Source organism: Pinus tabuliformis, chromosome 9, assembly GCF_031772625.1.
Source record: "Pinus tabuliformis cultivar Carrire ecotype Pingquan chromosome 9, CPIR1, whole genome shotgun sequence".
NCBI classification, from domain to species: domain Eukaryota; kingdom Viridiplantae; phylum Streptophyta; class Pinopsida; order Pinales; family Pinaceae; genus Pinus; species Pinus tabuliformis.
The window spans coordinates 1,442,247,874-1,442,273,147 of NC_142307.1; the positions used below are offsets into that span (position 1 = coordinate 1,442,247,874).

The 25,274-nt window shown below is 37.9% G+C and overlaps 1 protein-coding gene across 4 annotated transcripts in view; it reads right to left on the reverse strand.

Moving 5' to 3' along the window:
* LOC149153988 (uncharacterized) overlaps window positions 1-25,274 on the reverse strand; it is a 180,696-nt gene that overhangs the window by 99,339 nt on the left and 56,083 nt on the right. For all 4 annotated transcript variants that reach the window (XM_089438697.1, XM_089438695.1, XM_089438696.1 and 1 more), the window contains exons 7-8: window positions 19,653-19,961; window positions 19,085-19,175 (exon numbers count right to left, since the gene is read on the reverse strand). In XM_089438697.1, coding sequence (XP_089294823.1) covers window positions 19,085-19,175; window positions 19,653-19,961 — 400 coding nt within the window. The remainder of the gene's footprint in view (window positions 1-19,084; window positions 19,176-19,652; window positions 19,962-25,274) is intronic.

Consider the following 25,274-nt stretch of genomic DNA (forward strand, 5'->3'; position numbering starts at 1 on the left):
CTTGAAAAATATAGGTAATATTGATATTTCACATGTTATCATTGTCTAAACAATACAATAAAAGGTTACAACAGGAACCATCAACAAGGGTGTGTTATTTTTTAACAGTGTACAACTATATAACAATAAAATGATAGGAACATGTTAATTAAATCATGTTTGCAGAGAAAACAAAGGATTAGGACTATAATCTTCCAAAATAACCTCACTAAAATGTTGGGGCCATTAATCTACTTTGTCCACCTACCTACCCCCCCCCCCCCAAAAAAAAAAACAAATTGGATTAATGAATATGTTATCACTTAGAAAAAACCTCAGTTGTGAAGGGAAAAGACTAAGGTAACCTCTAACCACTTTAGACTTGGAAGCTAGCCCTTCCGAGTCAGAGAGGGATCTCTCTTTAAAACTCTACCACTCATTGTCACCTTAGCAGTAGGCTTGTAAGCTTATTGGCCAGATTTAGTTTGTAGGATGAAATTGGTTGGGAAAGAAGAGAACAAGGACCATTGGGCATGGAGTCTGGTGGAAAAAACTACTAACCACAGGATACATAAACAATTCTTAACAGAGGCAAGGTAGGACACAACTTCTTAGATAAATAATCATCAATATGTGGAGACAGAATATAGAAAATAAATATCACAACAAAGCAATAAGAATTCTTTTATAAATTTTTAAGTAGAAAACATATGAAGTATCATGATAACTTGAATTAGAGCATACATGAAGAATTCTAGTTCATAGTGCTTTATCCAAACACTAAAGACTTCATGATACAGAGATGTAATATGAGGATAAATTAAAAGACATGAGGAAAGACAGCCATGAAGTTATATACACATGAATCTCTACAAAACTGTATACATAACATTGTATATAGCACTATATTGATATCCTAGTTGAACACGCAATCTTCTTCTTCAAAAATTTCCAACCCTCTACATTACAGAAATGATAGTCTTTATAAACCACTTATAAATTTTCCAAGATCCAAAAATAATGGATCTCAAGCCTCTTCATCTACTATAGCTTACTAAACAAAAAAATCAAGGAGATAAGATCTAACCTCGAGTCGAATTGTTGATGTGGCTCCCCAACTGATTGGGAGTTTTTTCTAAAAATAGAAAAAATTAATTCTAAAGAATTCTTAAAAAATAGGCTTCAAAGATCCATTCGAAACTCTCAAACCATGATAGTTGTGTAAACACTGAAAGTAGTTTTTTTTAATTGGTTTGTTCCCTCTAAAAACATCTTTGGGTTTCAAAAATTCATCCCTAGTTGTTCGGAAACTGATTTTTGAAACAACGACTTAAACAGGAAAAAATTGAACTGCAAAATCTGGAAAAATAGGCCTCAAATATTCCTTCGAAACTCTCAAACCATTACACCTCTGTAAAAACTGAAAGACATTTTTTAAATGAGCCTATTACCAACAAAAACCTCTTTTGGTTTTTAAAATTTCATTTTCAGTTGTTCAATATCTGCGCCCAAAGTTACTGTGTTTTATAATAAAAAACAAAGTAAAACAGAGTTTTGTCATTGACAGATTAATTGTTAGTGCTCGCTTGATGAATTGCCCGCTCTTTCGTTGACGTGTACCCGATCAACGCCTTTTAATATTGACCATCCAAACTTACAATTTCCTTTTAATTTGCCAATTTTACATATTTGCGTTGCTGCTTTGGTTCTCAGCACATTTTTTATTTACAAATCCACCATAGGGTTGATATTTTATTTGTCGATGCTTTTATACTATTTTTTATAAATTGGCATTGACACTGAAACTGTCAGCACCTTAAAACTATTAACTAAGATTGTGATAACATAATAGATAATAAAAAATGGCCACCAACTCGAGTCGATTGCAACGTGCAATTTGTAGTTATTTGTAAATTCTAAAAATAGTTGTTTTTTAAATTTAAAGTGCAATTTTGAATGATGAACCCATAGAGCAATAGTGAAAAATTTAAATCTGCATGCGCATACCCCTGGTGAGAAATGTCTGCCATCACTACCATGGCCCCAGAAGGGCGTCCCGAGGCCCCTCCTCCTTCGCCTCCTCCGCCAAAGATCCTTGCTTTCAGGAAGTTGATCGGCGACAGTAGTAAATGCACAACAAGGGGAAACTCAACGCAAGTTCGTAAAGAAACTTGACAGCATCCCCACAGTCGCCTTGCCCGTTAAAGATTCTTGCAGATCCGCTATGAACTTAGCTAAAAGATGGCTCATCAGACAATTTACAGGGCTATGGCCTTCCCCCAAGGCTGTTGAGGCTTGGTTACAAAGGAACTGGCGACCATTAGCAAAGGAAGGCATCAACATCTTTCTAGTTGGTAAGGGCTATTTTGTCTTTGTCTTTGATTCGGTAGAAGACAAAAATCTCATTTTTAGAAATGGACTATATTTCATGGGACCTCAGGGTATGTATTTAAACTCGTGGTCACTGGATTTCGATCTGACACAAGATGTGCCGACAGCAGTTCCAGTGTGGGTGCGCCTCCCTCATCTACCATTAAACTGTTGGAACCCGAAGTCACTAGAAATAATTGGTAACACCCTGGGAAAATACATAGATCGAGCAGAGAGAAGGGATCAGTACTCATGAGCAAGAATATGCGTCAAAGTCAATTTGGAAATAGGGTTACCTGAAGCTGTAAAGTTAACAATAGCAGACTGGTCTTATATCCAAGAGTTAGACTACGAGCAGCTACCATTCAAATGTAGACATTGCCATGAATACGGGCATTTCGCAAGATACTACAAAAAAAAAAGGAGGAAGATCTAGAGAAGTTAAAAGGAGAAAAATGGACCCAGGTGCAAAGAGCAGTCCAGGCCAAGGTGAATAACAGGAACAAAGGGAAAGAGGCACCAACGGAATCTGGAGCTCCCTTAACAGAAATGGTACAAGCGAAAGGAAGAGGAGAATAGCCAAGTACAACAGCCTCAATAAACCCATTCGAAACCCTCAGCACACCAAACAAAATTACAGAATCAGAGATAAATGAGATTGAACGCCAAGTTCCTTCACTCGAAGCAGAAAAGAAGAACATAGAAGTAACCCAACTTGACTCCCCAGCAGGAACCTCCTCCTCACCTACCTATGCAGATATGACAAGGAAAAAACCTCTGGAAACCTCTCGGTCATCGAAAGATGAGACATTCGAGAGACCCTCCAAAAGAGTTGGGAGGAAATCTCACAAGGAAGCTAGGGAAGAAGAGGCAGAGAGGCAAAAAATGCAAGGCAGCCAATCCACCATTGAAATGTCTATCGAGAGAAACACCAAAGCAAGGCCCCCTAAGGGGGGATCAACTCACTCCACTCCCATTAACTAATGAGACTAGTCTCTTGGAATTGTAGAGGCTTGGGCAATCCTGCAAAAGCTGAAGCAGTTAAAGACCTTCTGAAAATAGAAACTCTCGATATCCTCATGCTCCATGAGACTAAGATTGAAGGGGAAACCCTTCTTGAGATCAGCGAAATAAAATGGGGAAAAAGTGCAGGAAAGGCCATTAGTTCAAGAGGTTCCTCTGGTGGCCTAGCAACATTGCGGTCGGAGAACAAGTTTCAATTAGAAAGTTCCTTTGAGACCCAACATTGGATATACACCAAACTTCGACATCTATCTAGCTCTTTTCAACCTTTATGTCCCAGTCCTCCGTATAGAGAAGAAAGAATGCTCGCTGACCTTGTCTGATTTCTTAGACATTTACTCCCATCAGAATATAATTGTGGCTGGAGACCTCAACCTCGTCTTTGAGCCAAATGAAAAGAGCAGCGGTAATAGTGGCAGGGACCAAATGCTTCCATTAGTAAAGGAGCTCATACTTCATTGGGATCTTCTTAACTTCAAGCTGAAGAAAGACCTTTATACCTAGACAAACAATAGTGCTGGGCCAGAACACATCTCTGCCCGACTAGATCGTTTCCTAGCATAGAGCTCTTCGTTGCTAGGAAAAAGACTGATCTCCTAGAAAATTTTCCCAAAGCTGGCCTCAGACCACAAACCTATCCTCTTACAGCTGGAAGAGGAAGAAAATTTGGGCCCTATCCCTTTTAGATTCAACCTGTTTTGGTCAGGAAAAGAAGAGTTCATGGAAATTGTTCTGGAGGCATGGTCCACACCTGTGACAGGATCTCCCAGCTTCGTGTGGGAGCAAAAAATAAAAATAACCAAGAGAGCTCTGAAAAAATGGATTAAAGAACCCTCAAATTCTCCTACCAGCAACACAAAGGAGTTCAGTTTTTAACAGATCTGAAAATGGATATGGAAAATAAGGAGATCTCTGTTTCAGATTTAAAAAAAGAACAAGTTGCCCAAATCAAATCTTTCCACGCTTTCCGCCAAGAATAAGAGACTTGGAGGCTCAAGTCTCGTAGCCCGTGGCAAACCGAAACACCTCGCTCTTCCATAGGCAATATAGAGATCGGCTATCCCAAAATCATATCTCTGAAATCACTTGCTCAGATGGGACTATGCTCAAAGGTCAAGAACAACTACAAAAAGCAGCAGAAGATCATTTCCAAAATCTCTATAAAGAGGATGGGAATGGTAGTGACCAAGTCATCTCTGAATTTCTCTCTCACATTCCTTCTTTGGTAAGCAAGAAGGACAACACTAGTATTACGAAACCTTTCTCAGAGGAAGAAATCTGTAAAGTAATTTGGTCCATGGAGCCAGACAAGGCACCAGGACCTGACGGCTTCTCAATTCATTTTTATAGAATTTGCTGGGAAATAATAAAAACTGATTTACTAAGGATGATTAAAGCTTTTCATCAAAAAGCTAAAGTGGGAGGCAGTACTAATTCTACCTTTCTTGCATTAATACCAAAAGAAGTGAATCCCAACACTTTTGACAGGTTTAGGCCAATCTCGCTCTACAATGCATCATACAAAATCTTGACAAAATTGTCGGCAAACAGAATCAAGCCACTGCTTGGGAAACTCATTTCTCCCACCCAAGGCGGCTTTGTCAAAGGGAGACATATATTGGACAATGTAATACAGGCGCAAGAAGTCATACATTCCAGATATCTTCAGCAGGAGCGATGTATGCTCATAAAGCTAGACATGGCAAACACATTCGACCGGGTAAATGTTTCTTTCCTGTACAAAGTCCTCCTTTCCTTTGGTTTCAACTCTAACTTTGTCAATTTGATTAAAGCATGTACTGAAAAGCCATGGATAGCTCCTTTAGTTAATGGCAAGCTAGCAAACTATTTCCAAGCCTCGAGGGGAATAAGGCAAGGCTGCCCCCTCTCCCCTTTCTTGTTCATTCTGATGACAGACTCGTTAAGTAGAAAACTGACAACTGAAAAGAAAGCAGAGACAGCTCCAGTAGTCAGGTTGACGAAAGGGCTAGAGCCTCTCAATCACGCACTATTTGCAGATAATACTCTTCTTTTGGGCGGAGCCTCCATCAAGATAGCCAAAGTTTACAGTGGAATTCTTCAAAAATTCTGCAGCATATCAGGAGCTCTTATAAATAAAAGGAAAAGTGTAATATACGGGTGGTTTGTGGATCAACAAGCAATTCAGAGAATTGCGCTCTCATTGGACTTTTTGGGATTCACTTATTGGGATAAAATCAAATAACTCGAGTTATCAATAACCCTGGGCCCTAACAAATTATCGTTCTGGAAAGAGGTAATAAGCAAAATCAAGTCCAAGATTACAACTTGGGGAGGTCAATGGCTCACCAATGTTGGTGAACTCATCCTTATAAAATCTGTTTTGTCCTCCCTGCCTATTTATGAGGCTTCCTTTCTTCTGGCTCCAAAGAAGTTCACAGAACAAATCTCCAGACTTATCAGGGATCTTCTATGGAGAGGAGGAAGAGGAACCCAATGAAAATTCCATCTAGTGAATTGGGATACAATTAAATGCCCCATCTCTGAAGGCCTGCAAATAAGAGACCCAGGCCTTGCCAATCTTGCTCTTGGAGGTAAAATACTTTGGACCCTCTTCTCAAACAGCAAACATTGTGTCAATCAAGTCATAAAGAAAAAAATATATAAAAGGCTCATCGCTAAGGAACATTCAGATAGATAACAGCATCAAAGGGACGTCGATATGGCATCTCTACCGTTGTGGGATAGAGTTCTTCCAAAAGCACTTGTATCGCATTCCTGGAAATGGAAAAAACACGATGTTGTGGCAACACAGTATAATGGGACGACTCCTTTGAGCAAAAAAGAAGCAATCAAAGAAATCGGGAACTGGCTCATTCAACAAGGATTCCTCACCCTGGCAAATATCTCGACATGGGACGACTCCAAAAAATGGCAAAATTGGGAAATCCCACGAGTTCTAGATCAAATGCACAGTCAAAAGACCCTCCTAGAAGAAGCGTTAACGGGACTGGCACCGATTCACATGCGTTTGACGGACAAATGGGGATGGGGAAAGACTGGAATCTACAACGCAAGGCATGGATTCGCCTCTCTTCAACCACAGCAAGCTTTCAGCCATACTGCATTTGTGTGGAAACAAGTCTGGCACCCTCTCGGACTCCCCAAAATAAATTTCTTCACCTAGGTATTAATGCATGGGAGAGTGCTAATTGGCGACAATCTAAGTAAAAGAGGTATTCACGGGCCACATCGGTGCTCTCTGCTGCAAAGCCCAGGAAACCATGGAGCATGTGTTTGTGGATTGCTCTTTTGCTCAAGAAGTCTGGGACTGTATCCTTCAAGGCCTCAATGTCTCTACCCCATCACAACTCAAAGTAGCTAACCTTTTTAGCACCTGGAGAATGTGTTATCCTCACATGACCCAAAGAAAGACAGCATGGAACAGAATCTAGAATGCAGTACCTAAATACGTCTGCTAGAAAATGTGGCTCGCCAAAAACGACCAGATCTTCAACAGCATTCCAAACTCCCCTTTGAAGGTGGCAGCAAAAGCAAAAGCATTACTCCTCGAGACTGTGGCCAATCATCCCCTTAAAAACGATAACATGCTTCTCCCAGAAGAAGAAAAAAATGGACGGGAACTTATATACTCCGAGACAAGATAAACAACACCACTTGCCCCAGTAAAACTCTTGTACGGAGACTACGAGAAGTAGACTCAGATATTCAAGCTTGGTAGAGGAAACAGGGTAAAACAACAATCTTTTTTGATGGTGCCCCCAAAGGCAATCCAGGGACAGCAGGAACAGGGGGAGTGATCTACTCCCCGGGGGGTATTCGTGAAGATAGCTTCAGTTGGGGAGTTGGACAGAGAACCAACAATGAGGCAGAAATCCTTGGGCTGCTAAAAGCCTGTCAGATAGCATGTGAAAAAGGCATTAAGGAAATACAAGTCTTCGAGGACTCAAAAATTTTGATAAAGATATTAAATTCGGAGGACCACTTCGGCAATCTGGCGCTCAACAAGACACTTCAAAGGCTGGGATACGTGCTCCAATACTTCTCTTCCTATCTCCTTTTCCATATTCTACATAGCTCAAATAAGGAAGCGGACGCAAAAGCAAACTTGGCATGCCTCCTGCCACAAGGAGCCTTAAGCAAGAATGATGAAGAACCTACATGGAACCCGATCCCGTAATCTAGAGTAAATCTACACCTATGTAAGGAAAAGGAGAGTTGCAACTGAAAGGAATTATGAATATTGTAATGATGGTTGTTTTGGTTTTGACCCAACCGGTTTTAAGAAATCTGGGACAGTTATTGAAAATAGAATGTTATAGTTGTTGGGTTACGAATGAGTTGTCTAGCAATAATCTTGAGTTATAAAAGAAATTATTAAGCTTCACTTCTACATTGGAGTCCAAGTAATAAGATTGCATGAAATTGATGGAATATTGCTACTACTAGATAAAGATGGAAAGCAAAAAATTGTTCATTAAAACTCACTGTTATTAAGAAAATTGGAAGTGTCAGCAAAGCCGAAAGGGGTTGGATCCAATGGTAGAAAGGAGTTTTTAATCATTGGAGTCCAAGTAATAAGATTGCATGAAATTGATGGAATATTGTTACTACTAGATAAAGATGGAAAGCAAAAAATTGTTCATTAAAACTCACTGTTATTGAGAAAACTGGAAGTGTCAGCGAAGCCGAAAGGGGTTGGATCCAATGGTAGAAAGGAGTTTTTCATCATTGGGCAAGGTTCAAATACCATGAGGGCCTAACCTAGAGCCATGGGGGTGTTGAGAAATCTAGGGCATCAAGTATAAGTTGATTTCTCTGAGAGATAATTGCTTGTGAATGCTTTTTACTTCTTAGGTTAGATTCTTCTCTTTAGATTATTATTGTGTTCATTCATCAAACAGTGACCAATGCATAAACAACAAAGAGCCAAGAGACATAGAATGTAGGCTAGTCGCCAGGGCCAAGATCTCTCCCACTTGAGAGGAAAACCCGCATAAATTCTTCTTCTTATAGAGACTTCAATTGACGAGTACCAAGACCAAGACCCTTGACCTAGTTGCCACTCCAAGACCAAGACACCAAGCCTTCTTCCTCTTCCTTGAGTCAACGATAGTCAAACCCTTTGCTTCTTCTTCTTCTCGGCTTTCCTTCAGAATTTCGACCCCCTGATTTAATTTTGCAATTTTTGGTTCCAAATCAAAAACCCTAGTTTGTATGGTTGACCAACTTTAGCCCTTAACTAGCTAGCTTCTCTTTAGTAGGAGACTTCTTCCCTTTAATTCGACTTCCTCTTGACTAGTCCTTTACCCAATTTAGTTAACTTTTGATAACTGTAACTTTCTCGGCCTCCTTGCTGCAATTTACAGGTCTGCAACTTTGCACTAGTGGAGATACCTTTAGCCCAAAACATTCCCAAACAATGCTAGAATACTTTGCAATTTCCTCTTGTCTACTTATTGGTCCTTAAGCTCCCTTTGCATTGCTTTTACTTCAGACCTATACCTCGCACTTCAAGCCATGATGACCGAAAATATGCCTCTGAAATGAAGTCGAGCACTCCTATTTATAGTTTTTTGCCTCTGTAATTAGCCGACATGGGCATATGTGAGCCAACATGTCCTTTGGAGGGTTTATATTATTTCTTTTTGAAGTCGACTTGAGGAGGAGACTTTGCTTGGTCTTGGAGGGCTAATTATACTTATCTAATGACACACATAATGTAATATGCCCAAGAAGGGTCCTTCATACATGACTTTGACTCAATTTGACTTTATGACCAATCCCAACGACTTTACGATGGGAATCATACTAAAAGTAAAATTTCTTGCTCAGGAAACACATGAGACAAGCATTACAATAATAATTTTATTTTTCTTCTTTCATTAATTATATAAAATCACAATTACACATGTCATTATGAAGACCGAACCTAGCTACATTTTTCAACACTCCCTCTTAACTAGGGAGGTATGATACTTGGTCATTCTTAAGCTGAAGAATTTTTCATAAGAAGATCCATATTAATAACCCATCTATACAGCATCATATCAACCAGCATTGTCACATAACAAGGCCTTGACTAACAGCTCTATCCCTCCACGAGATTTGAGCTCAGTGTTGGCGAGACCAATGATGCATAGACACCCTCATCATTGTCTCTCTCGGAATATACCCCACACGGGTTTTGAGGGTGTGTTCCACCAAGACTATTCTTATCTTGGATTCCCAGTCCTCAAAGAATATCGGTCCTCGACAACTACTCTTATATTGGATGCCTTAATACATCCTCAAAGAGCATCGGATGCCACATGCTTACCCAATCCTCCATTATGTCTTCCCAAGTGAAGACAAGAATGATGTGTCTATCTCTCCCTCTTAATTAGGGAGGACATGTCTATTCCACTAAAAGGAATGTACCTAAGCTAACTCTTGTCTTAGGAGTTTCCAAGTTTCTTCCAAGTAAGAAACTCGTTTCTAGGCTCCCTCTTAATTAGGGACCTACAGCAGCTCCTCATGTGGAGATGATGGGGCAACTCGTTTGAAGAACTCCTCTTCACGATGTCATGAACTTCTTTTCGTTACCTAAGAGTCAACGATGTCATGAACTTCTTCATGTTTGGGACTTCTACATAGGGCACCAACCATCCATCACTTTCATTCATGAGTCAACTATGTCATCATCGGAAAGTGATCCATCAATCCATATCTAGCCTTCCTTCATGCCATGTTTACTTAATGATCTTTCATCCTATTACATGTGCATCGGTGGTGGAAGACATCCATAGATCTTCCCTCAACGGCCCTGCATAAACCCATCCAGACATTTGTTCAAAAATAAAGGAATGAACATTAACATTACCTTTGTAATGGTCTTTCATCATGACATCTTCTAGTTTGCATCAACATCCAGCATACATATCGACACATCTCCCAAAGATATATATTGTCAAGGGTCTCTTTCTTTTTCAGACTCCATCAGAGTCTTCATGTCTTCCATGGAGATATCCTAGTCAAATCTTCTTGGTCTTTCGCTTGTTGATTGCCTTTACCATGGTTGCATATTCTATGATCTCTTCCTTCCTTTCTTCACACATTTCATTCCCATGGGATTTCTATCAGAGTTCCTCAATTGTAGTCAACCACCTCATACTTCATATGAGGACATATTATGTTGATTTCATCTAGTGAATGTGTGAGCCATGCATTCCTGCATCCCCTTGAGGGAGCAAATCCTTTCTTTTGATCGTGCTCTAAAGATAGAGCATTGGTTCATGATATCTGTAACCATATGACATGCCTTCCATAATATCAAATGTAAGCATACATACCTCATATTTCCTTTGGGCCATCCAAACTTCCTGCAGCAGCTTCCTTGATTGAAAGAGCTTAAATCCCTTGATCTGCTTCATTTTTATGCCATCATACCATCATCCCATGAATTCCACAAGATTGGAATTCTTGATGAAACACTTGCTTTTCCTCATGATCAGTGAACCTTTCAATGAAGATTCAACCAGAGAATCTTAAGGATATAAAGTATCCCCATATGTTTCCTTTTGACAGATTTATGATGAACCTTGTACTAGATGACCTTGCCACTTATGTTCCCAATGAGATTCCCAAGAGTTATATCCCTAACTCCCAAAACCTCTTTCGTGCTTCTTTATGCTCTTGCTTTCAATACTTCTATGATGCCTTGATGCATTCCATTTAGTGAATCATGATAGACATATCTTACAACAGAAGACTAGGGAACTTCAGAAGAACTTAGGTGAGGAAGACTATCTCAGTAATAGAGATCTCTTACTTCCTCTTTCTTGGACTTATTCTTTTCAACTTCCTCTACTTCTTTGGTGATATGGGCTTCTTCTCTTCCTCTTTTGTTTTCCATCTTGACCTTAGGACAATCTCTTTTATAGTGCTCATCTTCTTGACACCCATAACATTGGATCTTAGTCATGTCCCTTTTCTTTTTGAAAGAACCAAACTTTCAAAATTTTCCTTTTCTTCTTGTCATTATAGCATAAGCTTGACTTTGCTCACCTGCTCCCACATTAGATTTGGCCTTTAGTCTAGATTCTTCAATCTTGCATAGTAACCATAGATTCTGGAATCGAGTACCTTCTTTCTTCCCATAAATACTTGAAGACCCCACTCCTTTGGTAGTGCATTTAATAAAATTGTATAATTTCACTATCAAACATGACTTCTTCCAAATGCTTGTAGTTGATCCTGGATCTCAGATATCCTCATAAAGACGAGGCTATTCCATCTTCCCTAGACATCTTCAGCTTGTAGAGTTCTTGCCTTAATGAGATGACTTCTCCAGCAGTGCTTACGGAATACAACTCTACCAGTTTGTTATAGATTTCTTTTGAAGTTTCGAGTTTAGATACATATGGGATGAGGGGATCTTTGATGGATTCAATGAGAATCCTTTGAGCCCTAATTTCCCCTTTCATATACTTTGCAAGTTCTTGAGCATCTTCTTCTCCTGGTTTGGTGATAGATCCTTTGACATGATCCATGACCTCATTTTCAATGAGATTTAGATTTGTCCTTTTCTTCCATGCAAGATAGTTTGAAGCCCCAACTAATTTGTTGCTTTCCTTGCAAACAGACATTTTGATAGATTCAGATGTGGACATAAATATATATACTTGATAGTATGCTCCTTGTCGCTTCTTTGATGTTGATGATAATATAGAGGATAGAAAACTTCTCCTTCATGAAGGTAGTTTTCTTCAAGAATGATCCTTGATCCCACAGAGAGTGAGATGACACCGCCTTTTTCTCTAGCTTCCTTCGGATGAATAGTCTTCAAAACACTTTAACTTGAGTAGATGTAGGGTTTTGGCCTTCTCCCTCTTGATGATGATCCCAATACTTCTTTGTCGACTTCTTTGATCTAGGGTTATGATGCTTCTTTTGACTTCAATATGATCTTCACATTGATGCCTTCGTTGAGATTTGATCCTTGAGTATCCCTTAATAAGATGCCCTTCCTTGACTTAGTCACCTTAGCTTCAATACCATGTTGAGAAATCTAGGGCATCAAGTATAAGGTGATTTCTCTAAGAGATCACTGATTGTGAATGCTTTTTACTTCTTAGGTTAGATTCTTCTCTTTAGATTATTATTGTGTTTTCTTTCATCAAACAGTTACCAATGCATAAACAATAAAGAGATAAGAGACACAAAATGCAGGCTATTCGCCAGGGCCAAACCCTCTCCCACTTGATAGAAAAACCTGCATAAATTATTCTCCTTATAGAGACTTCAATTGACGAGTACCAAGAACAAGACCCTTGACCTAGTTGCCACTCCAAGATCAAGACACCAAGCCTTCTTCCTCTTCCTTGGGTCAATTATAATCAAACCCTTTGCTTCTTCTTCTTCTCGGGCTTTCCTTCAAAATTTCGACCCCTTGATTTAAGTCTGCAACTTCTGGTTCCAAATCAAAAACCCTAGTTTGTGTGGTTGACCAACTTTAGCCCTTAACTAGCTTCTCTTTAGTAGGAGACTTCTTCCATTTAATTCGACTTCCTCTTAACTAGTCCTTTACCCAATTTAGTTACCTTTTGATTGTTGTAACTTTCTCAGCCTCCTTGCTGCAATTTACAGGTCTGCAACTTCACACTAGTGGAGATACCTTTAGCCCAAAACAGTCCCAAACAATGCTGGAATACTTTGCAATTTCCTCTTCTCTACTTGTTGGTCCTTAAGCTCCCTTCGCACTGCTTTTACTTCAGACCTATACCTTGCACTTCAGATTGTGATGACTGAAAATCTGCGTCTGAAATGACGCTGAGCACTCCTATTTATAGTTGTTTTCCTCTGTAATTAGCCGACATTTGGAGGGTTTATATTATTTCTTTTTGATGCCAACTTGAGGAGGAGATTTTGCTTGGTCTTGGAGGGCTAATTATACTTATCTAATGACTCATACAAAATGTAATATGCCGAACAAGGGTCCTTCATACATGACTTTGACTCAATTTGACTTTATGACCAATCCTAAGGACTCACAATGGGAGTCATACTAAAAATAAAATTCCTTGCTCATGAAACCCATGAGACAAGCATTACAATAATAATTTTATTTTTCTTCTTTTCATTAATTACATAAAATCACAATTACATGTCATTATGAAGACCGAACCTAGTTACATTTTTCAACAGGGGGCACCTTAAGGTGGTGGTCGAACATGTGGTTGCACAAAGAGAGATTATATTAAATGGTCTCATCACCCATGCACACATAAGTGGATCAAAGCACAACCCCATTTCATTCTTTTAATATATTAAGTCCTGCTAGCATGATTGGATTTAGACAGTTTTATTGTATAAGTCAAGGTTCGAAACTTCTGGTAGTCACTAGGAGACAACAAAAAAATCCAGCCAAGTAAAGGGTTGGTCTGGCCCATGCCAGGATCAATCTCCGAGTGATCTTGACAGCTTAAATGCCTGTGGGTTGTGGCTTTTTAGATCACATTCTAGTCCCACAAGTCACAGACACACTAGCAAATAAAACAAAATGTGTCAACAAAAATATTAAACTCAACTCAATATAAATTGTCAATGTCCTATCTAACAATGGTACTGATATTTTCTAGAAATCATTCTGATCTGCCTTTTTTCCCACATTGGCTGCAAACAGAGCAATCAAAATCCCTTATAATTGTGCCTCTATATCCCTAGGATTCCTTATTCAACACCAAAATTAAGCACTAAGAACCCAAGTTTTTACAAAATTCAACGACCTATTACACGTTTCTTAAATTTTCCTTATTTCCATCTTTTTTCCCTTCCTTTTACCTAACTATTCCTTCTCCTTTACTACCTTACAGGCATGCACCAGTTGTCTACAAGCATCATTAGGAGTATCCTCTTTTACCTTTCAATTTACCACCTTAATACTTATTTTTCATCCATCTGGATGAAATAACGAAATACTAGTTTTTTCTCCAAAGAGAATCTATCTTTATAAGCAATTCAAATTTATTTGGTGAGTTGCAACTCGCAGAGGAGATTCCTAATAAACATGTATTTTAATTTAAGAGACTTTAGCCTCAGAATGTTCTAGGACCATTTGCAAACTATAGAAAGTTTTACAGACTTTAGTGGCTAGCACTGCAACTGGCCAATATTGCTCACATTCACAAGGTCGTCCAAAAACATCAATACCTGTATGAAGGTGATACCTTTGAGTCCATTGGGGTGAAAGGGCGATGCAGCTTTGCACAAAATAATCCAATCCAAAAAAGATCACAAAGTAGTGATATTAGCATGGAAAGACACAAAACCATAACTGCTATATTTTATACTCATAATGCAGAAATGGAATGCCATTGTTATCTCCAACATATGTAAGCATCTAGAGCTATTTGAAATGGAAGAGAAAAGCAGATAATGAAACAAAAGTCACAAATTGGTGGAATGTCAATGGAAGAGACACAACAGACGGAAATTGGGAGATAGTGAAATGAAAATATCAAATTGTTGTAATCTGATGGAAATAGGCATAATGGATAGCAAAATGAAAATACATATTTATAAATGTGAAAATTCTCATATTTGTGGATCCCCTTTCTTTTAAGGTAATGCCCCATGTTACAAAATTTCAATAAAGGATTCAAAATTACAGTAATCCCTCAGTCTTAATTAAAAAACAAGTCTGCATACTATTATCCAGTCATTGTCTCTACCCACGTTTTTGTGCCCTGATGAAACATATATCTGTTTGGTTGTGTTAGAAAATCAGAAAGGCAGAAAGATTTTCTTATATAGATAATTACTTATGATTCTTTTATCTTTATGTTCTTCTTTTATCTTTTAGTTCACCAAGCAATTACCAAAACAATAGTACAAGGACAACAGATGTAGGCAGACAGCCAAGGCAAAACCCCTATCTAGGGGAAAACCCAGTCAACAATTCTTCCTTCAATAGTTTCTCGAGATAATCCAAGACTCTTGACCTAGACAAAGACTTCCTCCACACCAAGTCAGCCCTCAATCCTTCTTGTAGATGATAACCCTTCAATAGCAACTTCAACCTAGCAACATCAACTTGTAGTAGCAACTTCGACCCAGCGACAAGCAGCATCAACTTGTAGTGGCAACTTCGACCCAGCAACAAGCAGCAACAACAGCTTCGACCCAGCAACAGGCAGCAACAACAACAGCCACAACTTCGACAAGACAAAGAAAAACTTCGATCTCCCTAGATATTCCTCTGAAGTGAGAGATAGATGGCACAAAATTTCGATCTTGGTGTCTTCTTTCTTCCCTCCAAACATCGCACCTTTTTCCAACTCTTTTCCAACTTCGCACTTCCCAGCTTCTTGCTTCTGGATATCGAATTTATGAGAGAGAATGATTCATGAATGCTCCAAATGAATTCGAACTTCCTTGTATATATAGCCTTCCAGTGAGGTTGAATTGTCCTTCTTGAAGCCGACTTGATCTCCTTGAGGCTGACTTGGTGTGGAGGGGACAAGGGTCTCTTTTAATGGACAATGACTCTAATAACTAAAAATAAATCCTAGAAGTCCTCAATAGGGACTTTGACCTAAAACAAGATGACCCAAGCATGAAACCCATGCTTTAATAAGTCATAATAATAATAATAATATTTTCTTCATTCTTTTAATAAATTCATTTCATTGTGACTCATACATTTATGAAGAACAAGCCTAGTTACATATTTCAACACTCCCTCTTACCTAAGGAGATATTCATAAGTACCAAGTACAAGGAAGATCTCAAAAAACATGAACCATGACGAATTTAGGCACCGCAATGCCATGGACTAGATTTCCAACCAGGGAAATCTATCCAAGATCCTCCAATAGGCACTCAAGATGCCATGAACTAGATTTGACCAGGGCAATCTATCCAGGTGGGACTAAGATGGACTAAAGCTTTCAACCTCTCTAGATACCATCAAGCTTACTTGCTAACCATCAACCTAGGGTTCTAGGTGCGTATCTAAGGTCAGAGCTCTATGACCAATGCCACCCTCCCTACTTCGGGATCTAGACATCAACACAAAGATGTTCTCCCACGTAGAGTGTCTTCAACACAAAGCCTCAACACTCCTGATTATTTCAATCGGTAACAAATCTCTCTCATGTAACCAGCATGCTATCAAACCTCAGAGAGATTTACCTGTACAAACACAACTCCAATCAATAACAAACTTTCAAATGTACATAAGTAAACACAAACCTTTGGGGTCTTCCAGACAACTAGATGTTGCTTCTCAATTTATCATAGTAGGACTTTCAAACGAATCTTGACAGAAGATTCCTCAACCATACATCTTCCTTTCCTACTTCACATGCAGCAACATATTCTACAAACAAATCCTGCTTTTCTTATCTCAGTAGCTCCTCAAAATGCGTTCTCCAATTTCTTCTTTTAATGTCCATCGTGACTATGAGATGCCCTCCCTTTCAACTAGGGAGATTTCTTTTCATCCAAGCTCCGTCTTAACTTAGGGACATTCCTTTCATCCAAGCTCCCACTTAGGGAGTTTCTTTTCATTCAAGCTCCATTTTAACTTAGGAGGCTCAACTTCTTTTCTACGATATCGGAGAATCTTTCATGGCTTCCATCCTTCTCATCAGAGCTCTATTCCAACTCCGCACTTCCTAGCTTCTTGCTTCTGGATATCGAAAATATGAGAGAGAGAATGAATGCTCCAAATGAATTCGAACTGCCTTTTATATATAGCCTTCCAGTGAGGTCGAATTGTCCTGTCCTTCTTGAAGTCGACTTGATCTCCTTGAGGCCAACTTGGTGTGGAGGGGACAAATAGTATATTTGACTCAATATTAATTCTTTTTACATGATTCAAAATCCCAAGAAGGGTCTCTTTTAATGGGCAATGACTCTAATGACTCAGAATAAAAGCTAGAAATCCTCAATGGGGACTTTCACCTAAAACAAGATGACCCAAGCATGAAACCTGTGCTTTAATAAGTCATAATAATAATAACAAGAATAATATTTTCTTCATTCTTTTAATAAATACATTTCATTGTGACTCAAATACATTTATGAAGACCGAGCCTAGTTACATATTTCAACAGGTTGAAAGTTTCATAATTTTTTGAAATGTACGACTGCTAGAATTTTTCATTTAAGGCCAGAAATCAAACTTTTCAGATGAGAAATGACAACTAAAATGCCTCCAGACTGCTAGAATTTTTCATTTAAGGCCAGAAATCAAACTTTTCAGATGAGAAATGACAACTAAAATGCCTCCAGTCCCTTCATTTCCTGTACCTGCTAGAATAGGAGTACATCCTTCTCAAGGGGCTCTAACCAGTGGATCTATACAGACATATTCTATAGCCAGTCCCTCAAGTTTCAACCTCTATAAATGCATGACAAATTGTTCTGGGAATGGTCATCTAAGGCATGCAGGGAACAGTCATTTTAGAAATGCAGGATATTCAGTTTATAGGATCGTTAAGTGGTAAAACAATAGCTGTATATGGCAGGACGAGACCCTGGCTTTTCTAAAGGGAAAAGGCTTGCATGGGTTTTAAAGAATTTAAACCATGCAATCAGTACCTACAGGCTACAAGTATGACTGAAACTGATCCCAGTAATATGATGTCTTTGAAGAGGCAGAGTGTAACTGTTCATGGTGGTTTGAGGCAGAGTGTAACTGTTCATGGTGGTTTGAAGCAAATTATAAGGATAGTTTCTCAAAGGACGCCAATGTCCATACAATCAGTTCAGCAGAAAGAAAATGCTACCCAGAGAGCAATTTATACTTCAGATTATATAGTACAAGCATGTGTGGAACTGCATTCCAAACATGGCTTGGCAAACTGCACCCAAAAATATAAGACTTTGAGGAAGGACATAACGGATATTTCCCAGACATACTGGCATGGAAGGGAAGAGGGCCTTTGGCATGTAGATTCAGAAGATTTTAAAAATTATCAGGCCATAAAGAAAACATAGCCTATAGTTATAACCACTAGGAAGCATGAAAAAAAAAACATGCAATTGAACTATTTTACATACAAATGGGGAAAGATCCCTTTGAGAATAAATTGTATCCCAGACTTGCTGTCGTGCTTGTGGATATTATGTTTTCATATATTCAACCTCAAGCAATTCGAAATTAATGTGTTAATTTTTAAATGATTCACATTGTACAGATTTTATTTTTCATGGTAGAATTCATGATACTAAATAATTGTGATGATGATCTACAATGTTGAGTTTTAGGCTTCTAAATCTAACTGATGAATGCTTTATCTGAATTTGTTGTCTCATGGTTATTTTGCATATAAATAAATGTGTGTGTTTGTCATTACCTTGTCATATCATGTCCAGCATATCCAGCTTTTCTAAAAAGTTGCCATAACCATTCCCCTCCACCCCAATATCAATATTCAATTCAATGCAACTTAGGTTGGAATACAAGGGTAAATTAGGACTATTTCACAGCACTGTTTTTCTTTCCCCTCATTTAACAAGCATGTCAAACGATATGCCAAAAGAAACATCAGGGTTTTGTATTTTATATAAAATTGCAATGCAATGCCATATTCACATGTGTTATCAGAATAAACTACATATAGAAACCTGAGGATATTGTACCATGAATCTAGTTTCATCCAAAGTTCAGAATCCTGATTATGCAAATGTATATGGATGAGTAGATTGAACTAATGAAGCTTACCACAGAGAATTGTGTTGCTTTTAGCATCATGTTCTGCAATCTCCCTAATAAGTTCTTTTGTTCGAGCTTGAAAATGTAACTGGCAAGTCATCTGCAAAAATAAAGGAGAAGATAAGAAATTCACAGAATATTTACATCACAAATGCATGTTTTTCATGAATTTCCTAGACTACGCTCCCCAAAGCACACTGAGCCGGACTAATGGGATTTTAGCAATTGTCCTCCAACAACAAAGGAAGATATGGATCATGTTCTTAGCCAGCAGGGCTGTTCATTGCAACACAGAATGGCAAGTGCAGATCTCCCAATGGCCAGGAAATGGAGAGAATGTGAGAACCTAAATAGTGCAGAGATAAATTTGGACCTGAAATGTTACCAGATTAAATATATATTGAACGACTCTTAACTAGAATGTGCATTCATCTTCCAATGTAACAAGTCACCATTTTCCCTCTATAGACATAAAGTGAGCTTAGAAGCAGATATTCAAGTAAATTAACAGCACAATCTCTAATATATAGTAAAAGAACACGTTACATATAAACAGGCCAATACTTAAAATGCATACCAGATCCTCCATTAGATCATCTCGTTTCTTAGAGATTTCTTGAAGAGCAGCTTTTAAAACATTAGTGTCCTTGGGAATCGCATGTTCTCCTAGTCCATTTGAGAAATTGTCATGCAGTACTATTTTGTGAGTAACATCATCCTGTTCAAAACTAACCCCATGCACACCATTGCTCTTGTAATTCTGAGGTTTGCCTCCATCAGACTCTGTATATGGAGGAACACGTGTTTCTTGTCCTCTTGACTTCATTCCAACTGAATTATTAACTTCTTCAACTAACTTTCCCATTGATATTTCTTCCAGTGATTCCTGAGGAAATATTCAGACAAATGCAAATTAAACAGGGGATATGGAAGTTTTAAATAGCAAAAGTCGTTAATCCAATCCTAAGAACAAATATTTTAATATGAATAAATATACAATCATATGACAATCAAAAGCATGAAAGGATAGCCTTTCACATGGATCGAAAGCTTTCAGATCCTCACAAAAATAAAATAACTATAGCTAAAAGTTATAAAGCATGGCCTGCATAAAAAAAGTAAAACTATCAACAGTGTCCATGTTATACAAAATTACTATTAATTTGTTGGCAATCATCATCTTCTTTTTGGATGGACATCTTTCCAAAAGAAACACTAGAAATAGAACAACATGCATGCAGATCCTCTGGGTTGGGTTTGATCCCTATCTCGTGATAAGCCTTGCCTAAAACCTCCAATTGTAGGGTGTTCTACTTCCATGTTCTCCCTTCAGCTCGCATCATCCATCCTTGTGGTCCTATATACATACATAAAATAAAGACTATAGACAGATAGTTTGACTAGAATGAACTTGTGGCCAAAACAAAATGAGTTTAAAATTTTCTTTGCAGTTCTCACCAAAATTTGAACCTCAAACTTAGAAGTTTAGCAAATCCTATGAATTAGCTAAACTTCTCGTTCAAAGTTTTGGGAACCAAAGTTATTGGAACCGAACCGGTTCCAGCAAAACCAGCTGATCCGACCGGTTTGAAGGCAAAACCGGTCCGAACTGACCCTCCAAACTAGAAATGACCGGTTTGGTACCAAACCGAAAGGGTTCCAAACCGGTTTTACCAGTCCGCGGGCCCCATTGCCATGCAGCCAGGCAACCAAAACTAAACATTTTTTTTTGTTTTTTTAATTAATTTTCCTATTTCTAAACCTAATCTAGCCCCCCCTAAACCTATTTAAACACCCCCACCCCCTCTATTTTACTCACACTATTCATTCGAGTCTCTTGCATTTCTTGAGCTAAGTTTGGTGAGGAGAATTTGGAAATTTTTTTGCAGGCTTGGTCTAGGGGAGATTTTTTGCAAATTTGAAGAGCTGATTGGAGCCTTGGAGAGCTGTTGGATTGGAAGATTTTTGAGCTTCTTCAAAGGTTTATTTTTTCCCAGAGATTTTTGGGTTTTTTTCAATGGTTTTTGCAATTGGTAGAAGAATTTTTTTTTTTTGTTGGGGCTGCTACATAGCTGATTTTGGAGTTGTTTTTGGAGCCCCTGCAACCCTTTTTTTCTTCTATTTTTCTCTCAAATTCAGCTATTTGTTTCTCATAAAAATTAAAAACCCCAGTGTTTTTATGCAGATTTGTAGAGGCTGCTCTAGAGCTGATTTTGGAGGAGTTTGGGGCTGATTTTCTTTAGCAAATTGAGAGGGAAATACAAGGTATTTTTTTCAACCATTAATGTTCTATTTTTCTTCAAAAAACTATTTTTTTCTTCTCTTAAAATTATAAAACCCCAGTTTTTTTATGCAAAATTCAGAATTTCATGTTTCTTCTATTTTTTTCTCAAAAATTATTGTAATTTGCAAAGTTATTTTAAGAGATTTCGTTGGAAAATTTCTGAAAGAGATTTTGGAGCTGATTGAAGAGTTTATTTTCATCTTCCCTAGGTATTTCATTGGTTCTACTCTTGTTTTATTTTTCTCTAAAAAAAATATATCATAAAATTCTAAAAACAATAGGGTTTTCTATGCATATTTTTCTATTCTTCCCCATAACCCCCAAAAACAAGAATGATCCAGCTTCAGTTCACTGTCATTTAAATGAACAAGGGCTAAAACTCTGCAACTATTGTGGGAAAAAAGTTAAGGGTGGGGGATCCATAAAATCAAAGAACACCTAGCACATTGGAGAGGGCAAGTAAAACCTTGTGAAAATGTCTCTAATGGTCTTTAAGCAAAAATGCAAAATTTAATTGAATCCTACAATGAAGAGAAGAGGAAAAACAAAGACTTAAAAAAGATATAGCCAAAAGTCAAAAGGATGATGCCATGTATAGTGACCCTGATTTTGAAGCATATGTGCCCAGTTTTGAAGAATCCTCTAGTTTCCCTTCTAAAGTTGGAGAGGGTAGTTCAAGTGGTTTAAACTTGAAGAGGACAACAACCCGTAAAGGGATTGACTCCTTCTTTGTACCCCGCACCACCCTTGGTTCTCAACCAACCCTTGATGCTAAATGGAAGAAAATAGAGAAGGAGGTTGCATATGAATGCATTGCTAGATGGTGGTATGATGCAGACATACCTTTTAATGCTACTAATTCTACATATTATCAACCCATGATTGATGTTATAGCTTCATGTGGAGCAGGCTTCAAAGGCCCTAGCTTTCATGATATCAAGGGGGCACTTTTACAAAATGAGGTCCAAACAATAGAAGAGTACCTTACAGAGTTCAAGCAATCATGGACCAAAACAGGAAGCACAATTATGTCTGATGGATGGACTAATGGTAGATCTCGCACCATACTAAATTTCATAATTGCTTGTCCAAAAGATACTATGTTCCTCAAATCTATTGATGCATATGATCAGGTGAAAGATGCATGATTGCTATTTCGTCTTTTGGATGACATAGTTATGGAAGTAGGGGCTGAAAATGTTGTACCTATGTTGCGGGGGAGCGCTCCCCCCCCCTCGATCCCTCTCCCAATCCGTGCTTTGCATTGGAGCGACTCGAGACCGGGTCGGGAGCGCGCTCCCTAAAAAAAATTTCGCTCCCTGCCTTTTCGGGAGCGTTTTGCCTTTTCTGCAATTTTTTTTTTGTTGTAATGTTCGAAATGCAATTTTTTTTTGAAAGAAACAAATAATTTTTGAGTGGGGTAGCTTAATGATCAAGTCTAGGCCCTAGTATTGATATGCTATTCATGGTAATGTTAAATTCTTAAATTTTTAACATTACCATGAAATGACTCAGGATGTTTGAGAGTGGTTTCGGCTGCATTGGATTTCATATGCAGAAAGTAGAATTTTAGATTTCATTCAAAATCCAACAGACTTATCAATTTTTCAAGATTTCAGAATTGGGGGATTGCAATGTTTCCATTGAATTTTGCCATGTATTAGGGTATGGAACTCGTATTTAATCAAGAGCACCAATCCCTCTATGTACCTTGATGTTACTGACATTGGTTGTCGAACTCCTCTATCATGACCCTCCTAAAAATGTACGCATCACTCAAACAAAATCTTGACTTGACATGCTATGCTTTTTCTATCTTATGTTAATTCTTAGAGGGTGATATTAATGACAAAGATCCCTATACAGATACAGAGGTAATGACAAAGATACTTCTGGATATTAATGTTAGAGGGTGATATTAATGACAAAGATCCTGATTTTCCAACAAGACTAAAAAATTAGACATTTCTCATGGTGGCAAGAGGCCCAAGCATAAGAAATAGATAATAGATTTACTTCTCTTTTCTAGTTTCTACTAGCTTTTATAACTATTGACTCTTTCATATTTATTATGATATTTTTTTAAACAATATATGACAATTTAAGTTTGAAGTTGGCAATTATAACTCATTAGTAATGAATTATGAATATGATGCTTCATGAAAGTTGAAAGTTGTTTCATTTCATTTCATTTTATAACATTTCATTTCATGTTAGATATTATTTGTTGTAATGGTTACACTTAGCTTACAAGTACAACTTTGGTGATCAATGATGATAAATGTTATATATTGAATTTTGAAAGCTTGAAACTTTAAGATTGATGAATCATGAGACTCAATATGTTGTATGTTATTATGTTATTAACTTGTGGACGTGGTTGATGAAGATTATAACTTCTAGATGATTGTTGTTAATTTAATTTAATTTAAAATATATATATATATATATATATATATATATATATATAATAATTAATTTAATTATTTAAAAAAAAAAAAAAAGGAGGGAAGAAGGAAAAATATTTTAGCTGGCAAATAAATACACGCCTCCGCAAACCCGCTCAATGTCGACAATGACAATGGCGGATTTCCAGAAAAGGTTGTTGGATGCAGAGCATAGGATAAATAACAACCACGACGAGGTCAGTAAAAGATTAAATGAAGTAGAGAGCAAGCTGGGAGAGCAAGCGGACAAAATAAAAAATCTTGAAGATACGACAAATCGAATAGAGATAAAAATGGAAAGTCAACATGTCCAAACAGAAGTAAACTTCAAAGAGGTCTTAACAATGCTAAAAGTTCTGTGTAAAAGGTCGAATTGTACGTCCGAACAACTACTGAAAGAAGGTGAAGAGAATCAAGAACACGTCTCGTCGGATTCAACTAAGTCCACAGACTCTCATGACAAGGTTGAATCCCCAAAAAAATCAGCGACACCCCACCAAGAAGCAAGTAACACAGTCCTTACAAACAAGCAACTCTGGGATAACTTTACCAATCAACACCCTTTTTTCGCTCAACCAATGGCAACATACCAGCGAAGGGCAAAGGTCGAGATGCCTAAATTCGATGGGAACGAAAAAAGCAATGTTGCATGGATAAATAAAGCAGAAGAATACTTTGAGATATATGACATCACTGACGATGATGAAAAGCTCAGACATGCATCCATGAAAATGGAGGGAGAAGCATATAACTGGTATATGTGGTGGAAAAAGACAACACACGTCATTAGCTGGAAGAGATTTAAAGATGCATTCTTCAAAAGATTCCAAGGTGTAAAGGAAGAAGAGTTCTTTTCAAAACTCATCAAATTACGACAAAAAGGAAGTGTGGACGAATACACTCAAGAATGGGAGACCCTAGTAACACGAGTACCTGGGTTATTAGAATCTCGTCTAATTCAGTCATACATCTCAGGACTTAAAACCCATTTACAAGCAGAACTTGAGATGCATGATATTACATCTATAGAAGAAGCAAGACGAAAAGCAAAAACAGCCGAAAAGAAATCCGAACCAATATTTTGGTCAACAGCGGAAAAAGCTTATGCAAGACGAAGGATACCCCAGTATGTGGACTCAAATAATACAAGATATGTTCCACCACATCGTCGTGAAGATGAAAAATCTAATTTGGAAATGCAAAGGATAAAAGAGGGTAAATGTAAACGTTGTGGTGAGAAGTGGGACCCCAAACATAGATGTGCTAAAGGAAAAGAACCAAAGAACCTATATAATTGTGAAGCAACCAATGATTCAAACAGTGAAGATTATGACGTAGAAGACACAGAAGACGCTCCAGAATTTTCACCAGAACTAGATGATGGAAGTATTCCACAAGTATCATTATCAGCTATGACAGGTATATCACAACCTCAGACTTTAAAGTTAAAAGGACACATAAAGAAGAA